General features: G+C 44.5%; 1 protein-coding gene across 17 annotated transcripts in view; it reads right to left on the bottom strand.

The window, feature by feature from the left end:
• Positions 1–13,299: 13,299 nt before the first annotated feature.
• Positions 13,300–19,099, bottom strand: part of SETD5 (SET domain containing 5) — an 82,406-nt gene continuing 76,606 nt past the window's right edge. For all 17 annotated transcript variants that reach the window (XM_079933843.1, XM_079933832.1, XM_079933830.1 and 14 more), the window contains 4 exons: positions 17,718–18,016; positions 16,654–16,787; positions 16,090–16,178; positions 13,300–15,755 (listed from right to left, as the gene is read on the bottom strand). In XM_079933843.1, the coding sequence (XP_079789969.1) occupies positions 15,147–15,755; positions 16,090–16,178; positions 16,654–16,787; positions 17,718–18,016 (1,131 nt within the window). In that variant the 3' untranslated portion in view covers positions 13,300–15,146. The remainder of the gene's footprint in view (positions 15,756–16,089; positions 16,179–16,653; positions 16,788–17,717; positions 18,017–19,099) is intronic.

The raw sequence follows: 19,099 nt of genomic DNA, 5'->3' as shown, positions 1-19,099 counted from the left end.
GGGAGGCGTGATGGATAGAGCACCTGGAGGTGGGAGGGGAGGTGGCCAGAGACGAGGAAGGAACGGGGATGGGAAGGAGGCAAAGGGAGAGGTGAGCTGTTGGAGGCCAGGTGCAGGGGGAGAAAGGAAGGGGAAGGAGAGGAGGATAGAGGGGACAGGACTCGGAGGAATGGGGAGCAGCTGCTGCGTGCCCACTGTGCGAGGGGAGAGCCTACCACCCACGGGGGCCACAGACCCCTGTGGGCTGCTGGTGGGAAGGTTAGGACCTACCTCCTCAGAGGCGGAGGCGGGGCCCAGGCAGCCATGCCCCACCCCATTGGGGTAGAGGCGCCACATCAAGGGAACTGTCTAGGTGATTGCTGAGCAGGTTAGCGCCACTGGAGTGGGTTAGTGGTAGAGAAAGGGAGGGTGGTTCCCCTTGGGGTGGTTGGACAGTGATTCCCTGTTACCATCCACCCAGCCAGCTGCTGTGGGGCAGTGGGAGACGCACCCAGGAGCTTGGGGTTAGGAGGGGAGTGTTGGTGGGGCTGAAGGAACACCAGGGTGCCTTAGGGAAGGGGAAGAGGCTGGAGTGCGTACCAAACCAAAGCCCTGTCCCTGAAGCTTTTTAGCAGAGGTGGGAGCAGAGCGGGAAACATGTTTCAACCAGAGACCCCAGGTGAGGCTGAAGTGTCACCAAGCCGGGGCCCAGATGGCTCTCCGGGGCCAGGAAGCCAGCACAGCAAGGATGTCTGTAGTTTGCTCTCACCCACGTCTGGCAACTTGGCTTAAGCCTTCGGGAGGACGCTGAAGCAGAGATGGTCCGTTCCCAGATCGGTCTCTTGGTCCCTGAAAGACACTGAGCTTTGAGCGGCCCACTGAGGCACCCCTCCCCCAGCCGTGCCTGGACCAGAGGGCTCTGGCACCATCTGGTTTCCTTTGCCTGGTGTGGGACTATCTCAGGAGAGGCCAATGCAGCTCCAACCTAGTGGGGGTTCAGAGCACTGCTTGTTCAAGTCCTTCCGGGTCTTGGGATGTGTGAACTTTCCTCTCTGGGGACCAGTACCCATGGAGGAAAACGCCATGGGTAGGATCAAGATCTTTTTCAGGCCTGCTATAGCCAAGAAGTTGAGAGCTTTTAGACAAGGCTGTAGGGAAGAATTCTTTGGCCACCTTTTGAAGTTCCTACTTGGGCACAGGGGAGTCACCCTTCTCCAGCTTCCAGTGTGAACTGAGAAAGGGAAACCCTCTCTCTGGAGAAGCTGGGACCTTCCCAGCACGAGAAACCTCCGCAGGCCCCTGCCTGGCTCAGGGCTAGCCTTCGGGGGGGACTGGAGTTTCCTGAGAAGGGAACAAGGGAGCCACAGTCCTCCCCTGAGCTCTGATCAGCAGAGGGCCTATGCTGTGTGTCATTAGGATAGCTTGGTGTTGTCTACACCCCATTAGTAAGTTCCGTCTGAACGTGTCCTCACTGTTCATCGTCCAATTTGGTAACATTGATTTTGGTCCAGACCCCTTCTGCTGCTGCTGGGTTTGAGCTTCAGTGCAGGTGGAATGACATTCAAATAAAGAAACACTTTATATCACCCATGCTAGCTTCTCCTTCTCTGAGTTGGCCCCCAGGGGATTAAGAGGGGCGAGATTCAACCTGACCCTTTGTACCAGCCGTGGCTGCGTATTAACAGACCTTATGTGGAGGTAGCCAGACCATGACTGACATGGAACCCAGCACCACTTTCAATCCTGGCTTTCATCCTCAAGGACACCTCATGGCCTGAAGTGGCTGCCTGGACTCGTCACTTTGATCCACAATTTCATTTTAAAGAGACTTCTGGAGATCCCATAGGACTGAGTCACACTGCACACCTAACTGAAATGTAATCTGTTAACAAATAAAATTGTTGTTGTTTCCAAGGCGAAAGGAGAGAAGAGCTGGCAGTCTCTGCCAGCTCCTGATTACATGGGCTTGAAAACAAGGCTCCACCCTTTTCTGCCTGTGTGGCCTTGGTCAAGTCCTTTCACTTCTCTCTAAAGTAAGGAACAAATGAGGGAATGCGTGTGAATTGCTTTGCAGTGTCTTGCACATAGTTAACATGCCCCATGTGTCAGCTACATTGATTATAATTTTTGCACTTGGGAATTGAATCTTCATTCAACACATTTTGAGCACATAGTATCTGCTAGGAACTTAAAGTAATAAAATCAGAGTTTCTGTCTTAAGGGTCTGGTTGGGGAGATGAAGTCTGCCTGGTGCAAGGTACTGTGGGTACCCCAGGTAGGGATACCTTGCATGGCTTTAGGTGGGGTGGGTAGAGCAGGGGATGGACAATTTTAACTGTAGGATGAACAGGAGGTAGGCAGGCAGGCAGGGGCAAGGAGAGCCATTCATGAAAGACAGCGCAGCTTGGGGAAAAAGGCTGAGATGAGAAACCGAAATGAAGCTGTGAAGAAATAAGAGCAATTTAGAAACGCTGAACTGTAAACTGTGAGGTAGGGAGGGTCAGAGATTAATCTGGAGAGATCAGCACAGGCCAGATGATGACTAAGCTCTGATGCTGTGTACAGCAGTTCAGACCTAAGAGCAATGGGGCAGGAATTTAAGCAGGAAAAGGACACAATTAGATAGGCATTTCAGAAAGATCACTCTGGTTGTAGTGTTAGGGGGTTGAGTTAGATGGAGACAATTTTAAGAAAAAGTAAAGCAGAAGTCTGGCCTGAAGCAAGGTGGTGGCAGTGCTTTTGAGAGAGGTAAGGAATTCAATATTTAGGAAATAGAAATTACACTTAGTAACTGACTGATTGTGGGGATAATGGATACAGTGGCGTCAAGGAGGAGAGTTAAATTTTTTGCTTGGGGGGAAAAGAAAAATTTGCCAGTATAGCAGGGGAGCAAGATAATCAGTTCAATTTGAGACATGCATGTGGGACATCCTGGTGGACTGTCCAGTAGTCAGTTGGCTTAATTAATTTGGGAGCTCAAGAGAAAGATTTGGGCCAGAAACACAAACACATGCAGGTAATGGTTGACACATGAAGTACAGATGAGCTTGTTCAGGGTGACTGTGTAGTGTGGAAAGAGCATGGGGCTGCAAAATGCTGGAAAACAACAACATATAAAGGTCAGAGGAATGGATGTCCAGAGAGTCAGAGCTTTGACGAGAACCATGAGAATGTGGTGTTAGCGAAACCAAGGATTTAGAATTCAAGGGGAAGGTCAACTGATCAGATGGAGCAGAGGTCCAGAATTAGGGACTTAAAAATGTGTCTCCTAGATTTGGGAACAAGGAAGCTACTGCTGGATTTGGTAAAAGCCTGTTCAGAGGAGTGAGGTTAGAGCCAAAATGAGGTCTGTTCAGGAAGAGAATGGGAGGTGACTGAGTGCGGGTCACCTTCTGGAGAAGCGTGTCTAAGAAGGGAGAATCGGTGACTGGAACTCTTTCAGGAAATCTTAAGTAGAGTGAACAAGCAGTGGACAAATACCAGCATGTAATCCAGAGGAGGAGGAGGAGCTCTGAATGTAGGTCATGGCCGGTAAGAGTTTAAAGATAATGAGAGGATGACTAATGGAAGAGGCGAGGAAGCCTCTTTTTGGGGGTAAAGTACAACGTTTAGGGAGCTCTTGCCCGATGGCGTCCAATTCTTCAGTGAAGCAGGAGGCAACACTGTCTACTGAAAGAGAAGGGAATGAGCAAGGGGTTTGAGAAGAATTATGAAAGTTTGGAACAGTTGCTAAAGGAGCTGTCCAAGGATATAAAAGGATCAAGAAAAGGACTGATGGGTGACCATGAATATGTGGTGACACCAACAGATGGGAGGGCAGGCACAGAAGGTAGACTATAGACTGAAAGGGAGGTGCAAGGTAAGCCGAGTCAGAGAGCCACCAACAGATCTAGGCTGGGTATGGGAAAAGGAGAGCCTGCAATGGGGCAAACTGACGGAGGAAATGGAGAAATCAAGGTGCTAAAGTTTACGTGAAAAAGCTGGAAGGTTAGGAGACTGTATCTAATTAGAAAGTTGGGTATTTGACCTGAATATTCTGAGTAATTCTTATAAAAGACTTTGAGATGTGAGGCAACCTGGTTAGGATGTCTACCCAAATGGTAAGGATAATGGCAGAAATTGGTGTGCAGAAGACAAGCCAAGTTGCCCCAAAAATCAAAGAATCAGAGAGAGAGGTTGGACAGTTAAGATGACAGCAGGAAGAAGGCTGAAAGCGCAGTAACCAATGCGTGAGCAGCAGAGGAAGCAGGGATTTTTAATCTGAGGGATAAGATATATTTTGTCTGGAAACATTTAGGGAGAGCCTCCACGCAACAGGATGTGAGAGAAGGAGCAGCCTCCACGTCAGAGGCTGCAAAGGAGGTGGCGTCCTAACGAGAGAACCATATTCAGTCAAGGCCAACAGACAATATGGAGGAGGTAGGGGTTTGTCCATCAAAGAAAAGAGCACTGCAGAAAAGTTGGGAGGGAAGGATGGTATGTCGTAAAATTAGAGAGCGCTGGGAAGCCAGACGACATGGAGGACTGTCATTTTGGGAGGTGACTAAGGAGCATGAAATTGGTAGAACTCACCAGACTCCAAGTTTCCAACAGAGCTCTAGTTTGAAACCCCTTTCAAGTCCACTGAGGCAGAGCAGAAGGACTGGTGACACCATCTGCTGGCACCCATACAGATCTGGAGTTCTGGAAAGCTCATTTAGGTGCCGAAATTCAACCTGAGTGGGTTGGAGGCTTCTTCAGATTCATTTAGTCATTCAACAAAATATGTGTCAAATGCCTGTTCTGCTCAGGTACTGCCAGGCTCTAGAAATACACAAATAAGTCAGACAGAGACCCCGGGCTCAAATGACATTAGGTCACTTAGTAGCAGGGCTGTTTGCCTGTTTATTGTGGCTATGTAAGGCTTTGTTCTTTGTTTTGTTAGACATATTGCAGCATAAGACAAATGTACAGGCAGATGACCTATTAAACATAACCTTCTCACCATAACCAAAGAAAATCTTGCTGACCGCCCCAGAAGCCTTTCCAGTGCCCCCAAACACTACCCCCCTTCCTTCCCTCCTAAGAGTAACCACCGCCTGGATTTTTATTGTAATCACTTTCCAACTTCTATAATTTTTTTCATCCAAGTGAGCATCTTTAAACAAAATCGTTTAGTTTTGACTATTCTTTGGATATGTCTTTACTCACTTTGTTTCTTTTCATCCCTCCTTGCAATTTGTTGAAGAAACTGGACCATTTGTTATGTAGTGTTCCACAGCTGGGATTTTGCTGGCTCCATTCTTGTGGTTTAGCTGAACAAGTTCCCTCTGTTCTCTGTAGTTCCAGAAAACTGGATCTAGATGCTTATTCACATTCAAGTGTATGTTTGAACATTTTAATGACTGCTTCATAGTTGTTGTTGTTTTTTAATCAAGAGATACATAGTATCTAATTGCTTTTGTGTAATTACGGGTTAAACAATAGTGATGCTCCAAACCTATCATTCTCTTATTTGTGGGAGAGCTTCTATAAAGGGAAACATCCTCATTTTCGATCTAGCCAGATAGTGGTACAACTTGTATAGGAAAGGCAAGAATAATGCTGGAGTATTTCCCTTTATTTTCTAGTTTTCAAAAATAGAGTTGGTTCCCTAACATCCTCCCAAGATGAACAATTATTATGTTTTGGTACCATTATGAACTCATGGATTTAAACATACTTGATTCCATTACAGTTATCATAATTAATGCTTAAAATGTTGTCGCTGGTTAGCAGAAGCCTCTTTAAATTGGTGTGTCTTTTTTTTTTTTTTTAATATTTATTTATTTGGCTGCACCGGGTCTTAGTTGTGGCACGTGGGATCTTTAGTTGCAGCATGCAGACTCAGTTGGGGCATGTGGACTCTTAGGTGGTTCTCAAGGACATTGGATTCATTTGCTTCCTCTCACATTAAAGCCCTCATATATAATACCACAAATATAACTACTAAAACCATATTATTTTCTGCTTATTTCTTTGTAGTTGCACTGTACTTACATTGCCTAGGTCACATGAACCAGCTGACACTGCAGTCTCACCTTATATTCCTCATTCATTCTTAGTTCTACACGTAGCTAACTGCATATAATTAACTCACAACCAGACTTTCTGTTGCTGTTTCTTAAGATAGTTTGGTCATCCAAATCAGCTCAGTTTCTAACATATTCCTAAGAAAGAATTAACAGGAATAAAGTTTCCCAGGTTCTGGCATAAGGATGACAGTTTGCTGCTATTACATAGTTGGTACGAAACTTTTGGTTCATAGTCTCTTTGAGTATCTTAAATATATTATTCCATTCTCTTTTGCCATAAAGTGTGGCTGTCAAAAAACCTGACAGAGGGACTTCCCTGGTGGCGCAGTGGTTAAGAATCCGTCTGCCAATGCAGGGGACACGAGTTTGATCCCCGGCCTGGGAAGATCCCACATGCCGCAGAGCAACTAAGCCCGTGCACCACAACTACTGAGCCTGCACTCCAGAGCCCATGCGCCACAACTACTGAGCCCACGTGCCTAGAGCCCGTGCTCCGCAACAAGAGAAGCCACCGCAATGAGAAGCCCGTGCACCGCAATGAAGAGTAGCCCCTGCTCCCTGCAACTAGAGAAAGCCCGCGCACAGCAACGAAGAACCAATGCAGCCATAAAACAAACCAAAACCTGACAGAGCTTAATTTTCCTTCCATTGTAAATAACTTTTTAGGCCTAGATATCCAAGATTTTTTCTTTTCTTTAAACTCCAACAATTTTAGAATGTCTTGATATTGGGTTTGAATTCTTGGTTGAATTTACAAGGTATGCATTATGTTCTTTCAGTCTGTAGTTTGAAATATTTAAGGAAAAGTTTTCTTGAATTATAACTTTTGGTATTTGTTCTGTTCTCTTGCTTTTATTTTATGTTGTGAAACGATCACCGCAATGTCTAATCAACATCCGTCATCACACTGTTACAAAAATTGTTTTCTTGTGATTTTTTTTTTTTTTTTTTTCCTGCGGTACTCAGGCCTCTCACCGTTGTGGCCTCTCCTGCTGCGGAGCACAGGCTCCGGACGCGGAGGCTCAGCAGCCATGGCTCACGGGCCCAGCCGCTCCGCGGCATGTGGGATCCTCCCGGACCAGGGCACGAACCCGTGTCCCCTGCATCGGCAGGCGGACTCTCAACCACTGCGCCACCAGGGAAGCCCGATGAGAACTTTTAAGATCTACTCCTTTAGCAACTTGCAAATTCAGTATTATTATTATTTTAAAATTTATTTATTTATTTTTGGCTGCATTGGGTCTTCGTTGTTGCGCGCAGGCTTTCTCTAGTTGCGGTGAGCGGGGGCTACTCTTTGTTGTGGTGCACGGGCTTCTCATTGTGGTGGCTTCTCTCGTTGCGAAGCACAGGCTCTAGGAGCGCAGGCTTCAGTAGTTGTGGCATGCAGCCTCAGTAGTTGTGGCTCACGAGCTCTAGAGCGCAGGCTCAGTAGTTGTGGTGCACGGACGGGCTTAGTTGCTCCACGTCATGTGGGATCTTCCCAGACCAGGGCTCGAACCCGTGTCCCCTGCATTGGCAGGTGGATTCTTAACCACGGCGCCACCAGGGAAGCCCGCAAATACAGTATTATTAACTCTAGTCAACAGGCTGTATATTACATCCCTAGGCCTTATTTATAACTCCAAGTTTGACCTTTTGACCACCTTCACCCATCTGGCCTACCTCCCAACCTCCACCTCTGGCAACCAACCACAAATCTGTTCTCTGTATCCCTGAGTTTTTTTTTTTGTTTGTTTGTTTTTTTAAGATTACCCATATAAGTGAGATCATATGGTATCTGTCTTTTTCTAAATTACTTCACTTAGCATAATGCCCTCAAGGAGCAACCATGTTGTTGCAAATGGTGGGATTTCATTTTTTGCTTATGGCTGTCATTGTAAATATACATTTTCTTTATCCATTCATCCATTTATGGACATGTAGGATGTTTCCATATCTAGGCTACTGTAAGTAATGCTGCAGTGAACATGGGGGTGCAAATGTCTTTTTGAGTTAGTCTTTTTTTTTTCAGGTAAATACCCAGAAGTGGGATTGCTGGATCATATGGTAGTTCTATTTTTAATTCTCTGAGAAACCTCTGTACTGGTTTCCATGGAGGCTGCAAAAATTTACATCCCCACCAAGAGTGCACATGGGTTCACTTTTCTCCACATCTTCATTGAACTGATTTGTCTTTTTGATAACAGCCATTCTAACAGGTGTGAAGTGGTATTTCATTGTAGTTTTGATTTACATTTCCCTGGTGATTAGTGATGTGGAGCACCTTTTATGTCCTGTTTGCCATCTGTCTCTCTTACTTGGAAAAGTATATTCAGATCCTCTGCCCATTTTTTAATTGCAATTTTTCTTTTTGAGTTATATGAGTTCTTTATATATTTTTAGATACTAACACCTTATCAGATATATGATTTGTAAATATTTTCTCCCATTCAGTAGGTTGCCTTTTCATTTTGTCCATGGTTCCCCTTCTTCTGCTGTGCAGACGATTTTTAGTTTGAGGTAGTCTCACTTGTTTACTTTGGCTTTTGTTGCTTGTGTGGTGTCAAATCCAAAAAATCATAATCAAGACCGATGGCAAGGAGCATACTGCCTATGTTTTCTTCTAGGAGTTTCATAGTTTCAAGTATTACATTCAAGTCTTTAATCCATTGAGTTGATTTCTGTACATGGTGTAAGACAGTGGTCCCATTACATTCTTTTACACGTGGCTGTCCAGTTTTCCCACTTATTGAAGAGACTGTCCTTTTCCCTGTTGTATATTCTTGGCTCCTCTGTCATAAATTAATTGATCATATATGCGTGAGTTTATTTTTGGGTTCTCTGTTCTGTTCCATTTATCTATGTGTCTTTTTTTTTTAATGCTGTTGTAATCACCACAGCTTTGTAATATAGTTTGAAATCAGAAAGCATGATGCCCGCCTCCAGCTTTGTTCTTTCTCAAGATTGCTTTGGCTATTCAGGGTCTTTTGTGGTTCCACATATATTTTAGGATTGTTTGCTCTACTTCTGTGAAATACGCCATTGGAATTTTGGTAAGGATTGCACTCAATCTTAAGATTGCTTTTGGTTGTCTGTTTACTTGTTGTTGAGTTTTAAGAGCTCTTTGTATGTTGCGTAACAGTCCCTTATTAGAGATGTCTTTTGCAAGTATTTTCTCCCAGTATGTGGCTTGTCTTCTCACTCTGTTAGTGTATTTTTTAGAACAGATGTTAATTTTAAAGTCCAGCTTACCAATTATTTCTTTCATGAATGGTGGTTTTGGTGTTGTATCTAAAAAGTCATCGCCAAACCCAAGGTTTTCTAGATTTTCTGTTATTGTCTAGGTATAGTTTTGCATTTAGGTCTGTGATACATTGAGTTAGTTTTTGTTAAGAGTTGTTTGTTTTTTTCCTTAAATTTATTTATTTATTTATGGCTGTGTTGGGTCTTCATTGCTGCGCACGGGCTTTCTCTAGTTGCAGCGAGTGGGAGCTACTCTTTGTTGCGGTGCGTGGGCATCTCATTGTGGTGGCTTCTCTTGTTCGAAGCACAGGCTCTAGATGTGTGGGCTTCAGTAGTTGTGGCTTGCGGTCTCCAGAGCGCAGGCTCAGTAGTTGTGGCACACCAGCTTAGTTGCTCCGTGGCATGTGGGATCTTCTCAGACTATGACTCGAACCCATGTCCCCTGCACTGGCAGGCGGATTCATTAAAAAAAAAAAAATTATTTATTTGGCTGCATTGGGTCTTCGTTGCTGAAAGCAGGCTTCCTCTAGTTGTGTCAAGCAGGGGCTACTGTTCGTTGCAGTGTGCGGGCTTCATTAATTGTGGCATGCAGGCTCAGTAGTTGTGGCTCTTGGGCTCTAGAGCGCAGGATCAGTAGTTGTGGCACACGGGCTTACTTGCTCCATGGCATGTGGGATCTTCCCGGACCAGGGCTCGAACCCGTGTCCCCTGCATTGGCAGGCAGATTTTTAACCACTGCACCACCAGGGAAGTCCTGTGAAGAGTGTTTAAGGTCTGTGTCTAGATTCATTTTTTGCACGTGGATGTCCAACTGTTCCAGCCCCATTTGTTGAAGACTATCTTTTCCCCACCGTATTGCCCTTGCTTGTTTGTCAAATATCAGTTGATTGTATTTGTGTGGGTTTGCTTCCGGGTGCTCTATCAACCTATTTGTCTATTCTTATTCCAGTACCATGCTATTTTGACTACTGTAGCTTTATAGTAAGTCTCAAAGGCTGGCTGACTTCATTCTTCCCTTTTAACACTGTGTTGGCTACTCTGGGTCTTTTTCCTCTGCCTATAAACTTTAGAATAATTTTGTTGATATCCAGAAAACAACCTGCTGGGATTTTATTTTATTTATTTTTGGCTGTGTTGGGTCTTTGTTGCTGCGCGCAGGCTCTCTCTAGTTGCGTTGAGTGAGGGTTGCTCTTCGTTGTGGTGGGCAGCCTTCTCACTGCAGTGGCTTCTCTTGTTGCAGAGCACGGGCTCTAGGTGCGCAGGCCTCAGTAGTTGCGGCACGTGTGCTCAGTATTTGTGGCTCGCGGGCTCTAGAGCACAGGCTCAGTAGTTGTGGCACACGGGCTTAGTTGCTCTGCGGCACGTGGGATATTCCTGGACCAGGACTCAAACCTGTGTCCCCTGCATTGGCAGGCAGGTTCTTAACCACTGCGCCACCAGGGAGGCCCTATCTGCTGGGATTTTGATTGGGATTACGAATCTAAAGGTCAAGTTGAGATCAGACATCCTGACATTGAGTCTTCCCATTCATGGCCATGGAATATCCCTGTTTCTTTAGTTCTTTGATTTCTTTCATCAAGAATTCTGTAGTTTTACCCATATAGGTCTTTTAGATATTTTGTTAGATTTATACCTATTTCATTTTTTCAGTTCTTATGTAAATGTTAGTGTTTAAACTTTCAAATTCCAGTTGTTCGTATGTAAGGAAGCAACTGACATTTATATCATTAACCTTATACCTTGCAACCTTCCTATAACTGCTTATTAGTTGCATCTTTTTATTTTGGGGGGGTCAATTCTTTTGGATTTTCTATAAGACAATTATGTCCTCCTCTGTGAACAGTCATTTGTTTTCCCAATCTGTATACCTGTTATTTCCTTTTCCTGTCCTATTTCATTAGCATGCTTTTATCTGTGGGGATATTATTCTGCTCCTTTCTTGTAACTGTTTGGAATTTGACTATGGTACTTTCTGTTACCCATTTTTATGGGTAAATAAAGGGAGGTATGATTTCTTTCTAGTTTCAAGGTTTTACAGCACATTTTTTCTGTATGTGTAAAATATTAAAATATGGACTGTGCAAACAATAGCAGTTGACATTCAGCAGAACAATTAATTTTTTTACATATTTATTTATTTATATTATTTTTGGCTGTGTTGGGTCTTCATTGCTGTGTGTGGGCTTTCTCTAGTTGCAGCGAGCAGGGGCTTCTCTTCGTTGCGGTGCATAGGCTTCTCATTGCGGTGGCTTTTCTTGTTGTGGAGCATGGGCTCTAGGTGAGCGGGCTTCAGTAGTTGTGGCACGTGGGCTCAGTAGTTGTGGCTCCTGGGCTCTGGAGCACAGGCTTAGTAGTTACGGCACACGAGCTTAGTTGCTCTGCGGCATGTGGGATCTTCCTGGACCAGGGCTTGAACCCATGTCCCCTGCGCTGGCAGGCGGATCTTTAACCACTGCGCCACCAGGGAAGCCCCAGCAGAACAACCTATGACCAACTTGTTTCTCTCAGGAGTTAAAGAACAAGGTAAGTTATTTAACACTTTTATGGACAATCCTAGTTTCACTCATTCAAAATACTTTATTTAATGTGATCCTCCACCTCTCCTGCTCAATTTGGATTCTATCAGGAGTTTCTTTTCAGTGTGGAGCTCTGTCCTGGGAGCTTTGCTGTTTAGAATTGTCTTGGGCCCAGACTGCTCCAGCCCCTTCAGACTTACCCAAGCACCTTTGCCCGCACTGCAAATCCCTTCTAGTTTGACTGTTGTTCTCAAATTGGCTCGCTGAACTTCCAAGTGAGTGCTCGTTTGGAGTTCTGAGACCCATCAGACACACCATTGCTTCCTCTGGAACAGAATGTGATACCATGAAGGTCTTGTGGCTATTGGTGTTTTGAGGCTCATGGGTATGTGTAATTTTCCTATAAAGTTGCCCAAGGTTTTGTATCTCAGAGTAAGTTTTGAGTGTAGGAGCAGGGAAAAGTTATAGAGGAACACCATCTCCTTCAATAACTATGCTTTTTCTCCAAGCTGTTTCCTGTATTCATCTTCAGCACAGGAACCTTTCTGTCTCTGAGCCTCATAGCAGGTTATGAAGGCTGTGCTGATGAACTGATAATCAGTGTAGTTTCAAAGTAAATGGCCTACTCCATTTGGACAATAGTGCATTTTTTTCTTCAGGGTGACCTTTAGTAAACAGAGAACCATGCACCATCAAAATGATGCCTGAAGGCTAAAAAGCCCAGACTGCTTTTTAAGGCAAGAACTGGTATGATATACTTTTCCTGCTAGTTAAGTGATTTCTAGTCAGTTTCAAAGCATCTCTAGCTATCTCTTTTTGTTTCCTGGGTAAACTGCAAAATTTCCAATACTGTCAGTTGGAGCCTGCCATTTAGAAGAGAGAAATCTTGGACACATTATATCCTCTGAAACTAATAAAAAATTATAGAATGGGAATAATATACCTACCTTAACATATTCTAAGGATGAATGAGACAACCAATGACATAAATGGAAGAGCCTGGTTAACTGTGAAGTTGTATACAAGGTGCACTTGCTTATTTCTTTAATACAGTTCAGCTTCTAATATTTATATCACATCGAAAGCAACGTACCTAGTAATAGAGAAGGAGGCTGTCTTATCTTCATATTCCCAGCACCTTACATATAGCCTAGCACTCAGTAGCTGTTTAGTAAAGGATTATAGCCTGATCTTAATCATAAAATGGTGAAGGAAGATCAGTCTGTATTCCTGACCCCATTATGGACAAAACAACACCAAGAGCACAGTCTCCTGAATGTGGGTCCATCTTTGCTCTCTTCAAGTAAGGACAGCGTTAGGAAAACCAGGCAAGCCAAGGTCACAGAACTGGACAAAGAAGTTCTCAACTTATGATTATTATGGTTAAGAATTTTATTATCAAAATTATTACATCTCTTGTGAAAGTTCAAATGTTACAGCAAGGTGTAAACACTCCACTTGAGAAAGAAGTGATACTTCTTCCCTTCCAAGAGTCCCCCCCACCCCCCGCCCCCACCCCCCCCCCCAGAGGTCTGGTCTTGACAGCACCCTGCCCACACAGAGTGGCTGGGGTCTCTGCACGTGCCAGGCAGGGTGAGGGCCGCCTGCCCGCTGGCCTCTCCCCTCAGTCAAAAGCCAAGGGGAGAATGCAAACCCCAGCCCAAATGGAGAGACATTTACATACGTTTTATATAATATACAAAGAAACCAGCATCCCAGGCAACATGATTTCCACTCCCAACGCTCTCCCAGACTGATGGGTTTGTGGGGGAAACAAAAAGAAAAGTATTCTGCTGAAGTCTCAGCATTAAAAAAAAATCTCCCCTCATTTGAGCAAACACCTGATTTCAATTTTGAAAAAGTGAAATTTTGTAACAGTCACACACAAAGAGAGAAGACTGTGCATATGATAGTTGTAGGAGAGGGTAGAAAGAAAGGGGATGTAAGAGGCTGAGGGAAAAAAGGAGAAAACAAACTGGAGGGAAGGAAGGAGGGAGACTCACAGTATTATCTTGTCCAAAAGAAAGAAGTAAGGTCCACTGCAGCACCAGGGATTACACCTGTCAGATATCTGCTACCCCTACCATGGTTATAACTGAATACAAAATTAGATAAATAAAAACACGCCGGATATTACAGTAAACAAGTGAAAGAAATAAGCTGGCAACCGTATGGAATTTAAAAAGATTGTGTACCCCACCTGGCTGGCTCCAGGGCTCCTGCAGGGGTGTACAACAGGCACAATGCACTGATGGGGAGAAGCCAGTCTGCTCTCATCTCTCATCCAGACAGTGTTATTAGGTATGTGGGTGGCTTTATAACACTCTCACCTGGGCCACTCTCAAATAAGCATCTCCCAAAGAAACGTGGGACATGCCACACACAATCACAGCCCTGTCGGTGCCATTCCACAAATGCATCTTTCCACTCTTACCCTGCAGTCACGAGTACATGCTCCCCAATCATGGAGGCAGTCCTACTCAGGGGATCGTCAACTCCTGATTAATTGGGAGTAGAAAAAGTAAAATTCAAAGAATTCCCTAACCACCTGGGACCCTTCCTAATCAAATTTATTGCCAAAAGCTGATAAGTAGCAATGCAATTGGCCCATCTCAGTTACATCTCTTTTCTTTGCCTACTTACTTCATAGATTACTGAGCTGTGAAATAGCTTGGGGAAGGGGAGTGGGATGGTACCAGCTGGGGGCTCAGACAATCTACTAGGACAGTCTGCTCCTGAATAATCAAGAGTTGACCATGAGCTCTTCCTCAGAGATCCAGGCACCCCTCAGTCAAAGCACACTCCAAGCTTCACTATCCCCGCCTCTTTCTTGGTGTTTCTAAGACAAAGGTAAGGAATATTCTTGGGTGGACACATCTTGGCCAGATAACTGCTTTTGGAATGGTTGTCTTATATACCTACCTTTTTTCTTAAGTGCATAAAACCCTAACACTACTCAGATGGCTTGGGGCTTTGAGATTTGCTCTTCTCACCATTTTTTCCTTTGAAAACTTTTTTTTTTTTTGATTTAAAAAGATGTCCTCACTGCACAAGTGACTACAGGATACAGGCAAGGATGGGAGACGGAGGCTTCAACACAACTCATTGCACAACCGAAACACCATTTGCTTGTCAACAATGTACCCTTAACAGCAGGGAGAAACTTCTTTATAGTCTCTGCTTCAGACAAGATTTACATCTTTCTCCAAGGCCAGAGCCAGTCACGACCACAAGTCTTGTTTCTTGTTGACCAGACCCAATCCTCTGGCACCTTGTACCCCCTCCCCCAGCAATATGCTCGGCCTAGGTTCCAGAGGCAGCTGGAAGGAAGCAGCTATGGGCTCATTCAAGTTCTGTTTGCCCAAATCCAGAAGCCCTAGGAAAGTCCTGTCTGAGTCTTGACCCCTGACCCCTGCAGTGGCTGGAGCCGGTACTGGTGCACACCCCCACTCCCTCGATGTGGGTAGTGCTGTGAATTGGAAACCGCAGATACCCTGGAGGCCTGGTAGGCAGCTGACTGCCCAGCACTGGGCAGACTGATAGTCCGGAAGTCTGATGGCAATGACGACCTAGAGTTCTGAGGAAAGGAGGTGGAACTCAGAGTTCCTGTGCTGGACTGGGAAACCGAGTCTGAGGTCGGCGAGTCTGAGGGGCCCTGCGGGGTAGGGCTAGCAGCACTAGAAGGGCAGCTCCTCCTTGGAAGACTGCTGCCGGTGCTGTTTCCAGAATGTGGCTGGCTGCTATAATACCCTGGTGTCCCCGTAAATGGGGCCAACGAGTCTGTGGACACAGGGTGGGCAGGGCTGGAATAGGACGTGGAAGAGAGGGAGGATTCTGAAGAACCATGAGAAGGGGGGTTCCCAGGTCTCAGTGCAGTAGTTCGATAACTGTATCCCGGAGACTGGGTGGGATGTCCTCTAAAGGGGGAGGAACTCTGTTGAAGGAGGCTTTGTGATTCTGTCCGTGGACTATCACACTGCAGGAGCTAGAAAGAGTTGGGAGGAAAACATAAGGAGGTGAAAAAGTCCCTATTTAAGCCATTTAGGCTTGTGAATATTTAAAATATCCTACTTTTTCTTCATCTTCTTAAACATTTGTTCTTTTTAGGATACCAAGGACAGTAAAATGGCTGTCTTTGGTCACTTAATTTTTCTGGCATGATTTATTACCTGAAGGTGAGCAGATGATGACTTATTTCCAAAGCTGCTGAAACTATATGCAAAGACGGCATCTCAGCTGCAAAGGATGGCCAGGATCACAAAACATTTGGAACCCAGAACACATTCTTATGCCCAGAGATGAGCACTTTCTTGTCTCACCTGGTAGCTGTATCTGGAAGGGCTGTAAACGGCTGCTCCTTTAGAGAGTGCTGAGCTCAGTGTCTCTGGGCCTTCACCATCTGCAGGGTCTGGAAGGTAATACAAAATCAACTTATTTTCTTAGAGTAAGTGTGAGAGAGCCATTGTTCATTCAAGTCACCAATGCCAGCACCAACCCATGCCGCTCTCTTTCTGACAAATCAGGTGAGTGCAGCATGCCAGAAGGGCAAAAGGAGCGGTTAATTATGGGGTGTTTTAAATGCCTGATCTGATTTCTGTCTCCTTTTTTCTCTTCATCCTTCATCAAGGTGATTCCCAGGGCTTTGGAGAGATGAGTTACATAAAGGTATCCTTTGGGAAAAAAGAGCAGACAAAGAGCAAGCAATGCTAGATCTTAAGAATGCTGTAGCCCAAAAGAGTGAAAGCAAGACTGAGCTGGAACTCTGCATACAGGGGAGCCCAACTGCATAAGAAATGGACTCACCTCAGCCCAGCATTTGGTGTGCATTGTGTAGAGCCTGGCTCGTGTCCCTGTACCTGGTTGGCAGAAGGCCATAGGCTCACCTGAGTCTTTTTCTGTGATGTTACTCTCCCACGTGGGAGAAGGCTCTCCTTTTTGGGCCACCCTCACACTGCTTCGGAGGACCTTGGGGATGCTCCCTCCTTCTCGGAGTCGTTCTACTGATGTGGGAACCATCCTGTGAAGGCAATAGGGTGTGGAGGTTTATGCCACAGGACTTTAGAGATAAGAGTCTGGAACAAACAAAGCTCTGACAAAAAACTGTACAACGTTTTCTCTTAGAACACCCTCTTTTATTTATTTATTTATTTATTTATTTATTTTTAGAACACCCTCTTTTTAAACGTTATTTTCTTCAGGACCAATTTAAAACAAGGTATTTTCTCTGCCTCAAACTATGTCAGGCACTTAAGAACAAACACTTCTAAAGAAAAATAGCAATTAAGGAAAAGGGGGATTTGAAGCTGTTTACTTCTTTTAACCTCCATCCTGAAATGCTAATTCTCTCTTCTGTGAACTCATGTGACTGGCATGTGGTAGCAGTTTGTTTCACAGATGAATGAACATTACTCCCTTGGGCCATGTCTCTCCTTTCTCAGACCTCATTTCTTCAGTTCAAGATCCCTAAAATGCCTCATTCTTTATTTCACTCATTTGATACTCAGTACTTGACATTAGTATTATTTATTTGCGTTGTCCCCTAAACCAGACAAATCCTTTCAGAACGTGTCACATCTCTCTGCATATTCTAGCCGTGTGGAACTGAGATATCTGTTGTTAATTTAAGGGGAACTGAGCTCAAATCCTGACTTACCTTTCACACGAAATGAGAAAATAGAAGAGGCAGTGTTAGTGCCCAGCAAAAAAAATAACTCCACTGTGTCCACAGCTATATGCCATCCAACATGTTGTTTTGCAGGCTCGGTGGCAATTCTTTGCTTCTGTAGGGCTGGTGGATTGTGGCTGATACTATTAAATCAGCTGAATAGGGTAGATAGCACTGTTGGCTGGCTTTCTCAGATAAGTGTTTCCGTACATCTTAGGTAAAGAGCCTAGATGTTTACTTCCCTCCTGAATTTAATCATTAAAGCATCAAACATAAACTTACCACCTACTGCTGATACTCTCTTGAGGTCTGCAGTGAGATGAAGTGCCCCTGGAATCCGATGGGCTTACGGCCTCCAAATGAGACATAGAGGAATGAGATGGGGAGAACTTTTTGTGAGGGGAAGATGGGGTTCGGGCTGAGGATCCCTGCACACCATGGGCACCAGTGTCAGAAAGTGAGTTACTGCTGCCTTGCCCAGCTCCTGCAGACTTGCTTTTGCTCTGTGTAGAGTCACCTCCCCCACCAGCAGAATTTTCCTTGGCTTCCTGTTTCCGTTTGCGGTACTCCAGCAGGGATACCTAGGAAGGAAAAAAGAAATAGGACCCTAGCTAGACATCATTAGTGGATCACTAGCAATGGGGAAAGAAGATGGAATCCTAGTAAACTGCTAGCAAGCCATGCAAACAAAGCAGGCACCAACAGGTGACTTTTTCCAATGTGAGAGAGACCTGAGCACAGCTACTTATTTAAATCAGTCAGAAACTGGTAAGGAAAAGAGACTACACTAGGAGATGGCATTTTTGAAAAATGGTATTCACCAGTAGACCTCAACCTTTATTCTGCCTTCAGAAAAACCTGTGAGATTACAGTTCCCTTCAACAAAAGTGTGCTATCATAGCTATTTGGAACAATGGTAGCACCCAGAAAAGGGAAGGTGAAGAGCTGGGAGTCTGTGTAGTTTGAAAAAGTCTCCTAGGTGATTCTGATAGCTCTTCCTCACTCCCCAGAAATCTCTAGTTAGTCGTTTAAAAACAAAACAAAACAACACACACACACACACACACAAACAAAAAGAAAAAGCCAATGCTTCAAGGTTTTTAAATGTGCTCATATTTTCAAGATATATCCAGGGATTTATTACTGTTACTGTTTTACACATAGAGAAACTAGTGTAAAAGGAGAAAGGAAATGATTTCCTGTTTATATTTTAGCAAGCCAGCTCTAGAAAGCCTGTACTTGGAAACTTCTCCTCGATCTGCCATTCCTCTGCCTTATTCTTTCCTGACTGCCACAACAAACCCCTCCTCCCTGCCCTGCCTAGTACACCTCCTCTCTGCTGTTACAGCACACTGTGCTTACACTGCCTGTCGACCTATTACAATGTCTTGTATGCTTGTAAACTGTAATGTTCTACAAGGGCAAAGACCAAGTTTATTTGGCTTTTTATCTTTAACATACAGTGCAGAACTTGGTTGATAGCAGGTGCTCAACAATATTTCTGAAATAACAGGTCATAATTTCAAAGACGGCATGATTTCAATCACTTTTGCACATAATAAATGAAACCATGATTTCAATCACTTTTGCACATAATAAATGAAACCAGAAATCCAAAGACTGTTTCCACTTTTGTTCCTGCTAGTCAGTGCTGTTGATGCAAC

Source organism: Stenella coeruleoalba (genome assembly GCF_951394435.1).
Source record: "Stenella coeruleoalba genome assembly, chromosome: 10".
NCBI lineage: Eukaryota > Metazoa > Chordata > Mammalia > Artiodactyla > Delphinidae > Stenella > Stenella coeruleoalba.
The sequence above is the reverse complement of the archived record's forward strand: the minus strand, read 5'-3'. Positions and strand labels throughout refer to the sequence as shown.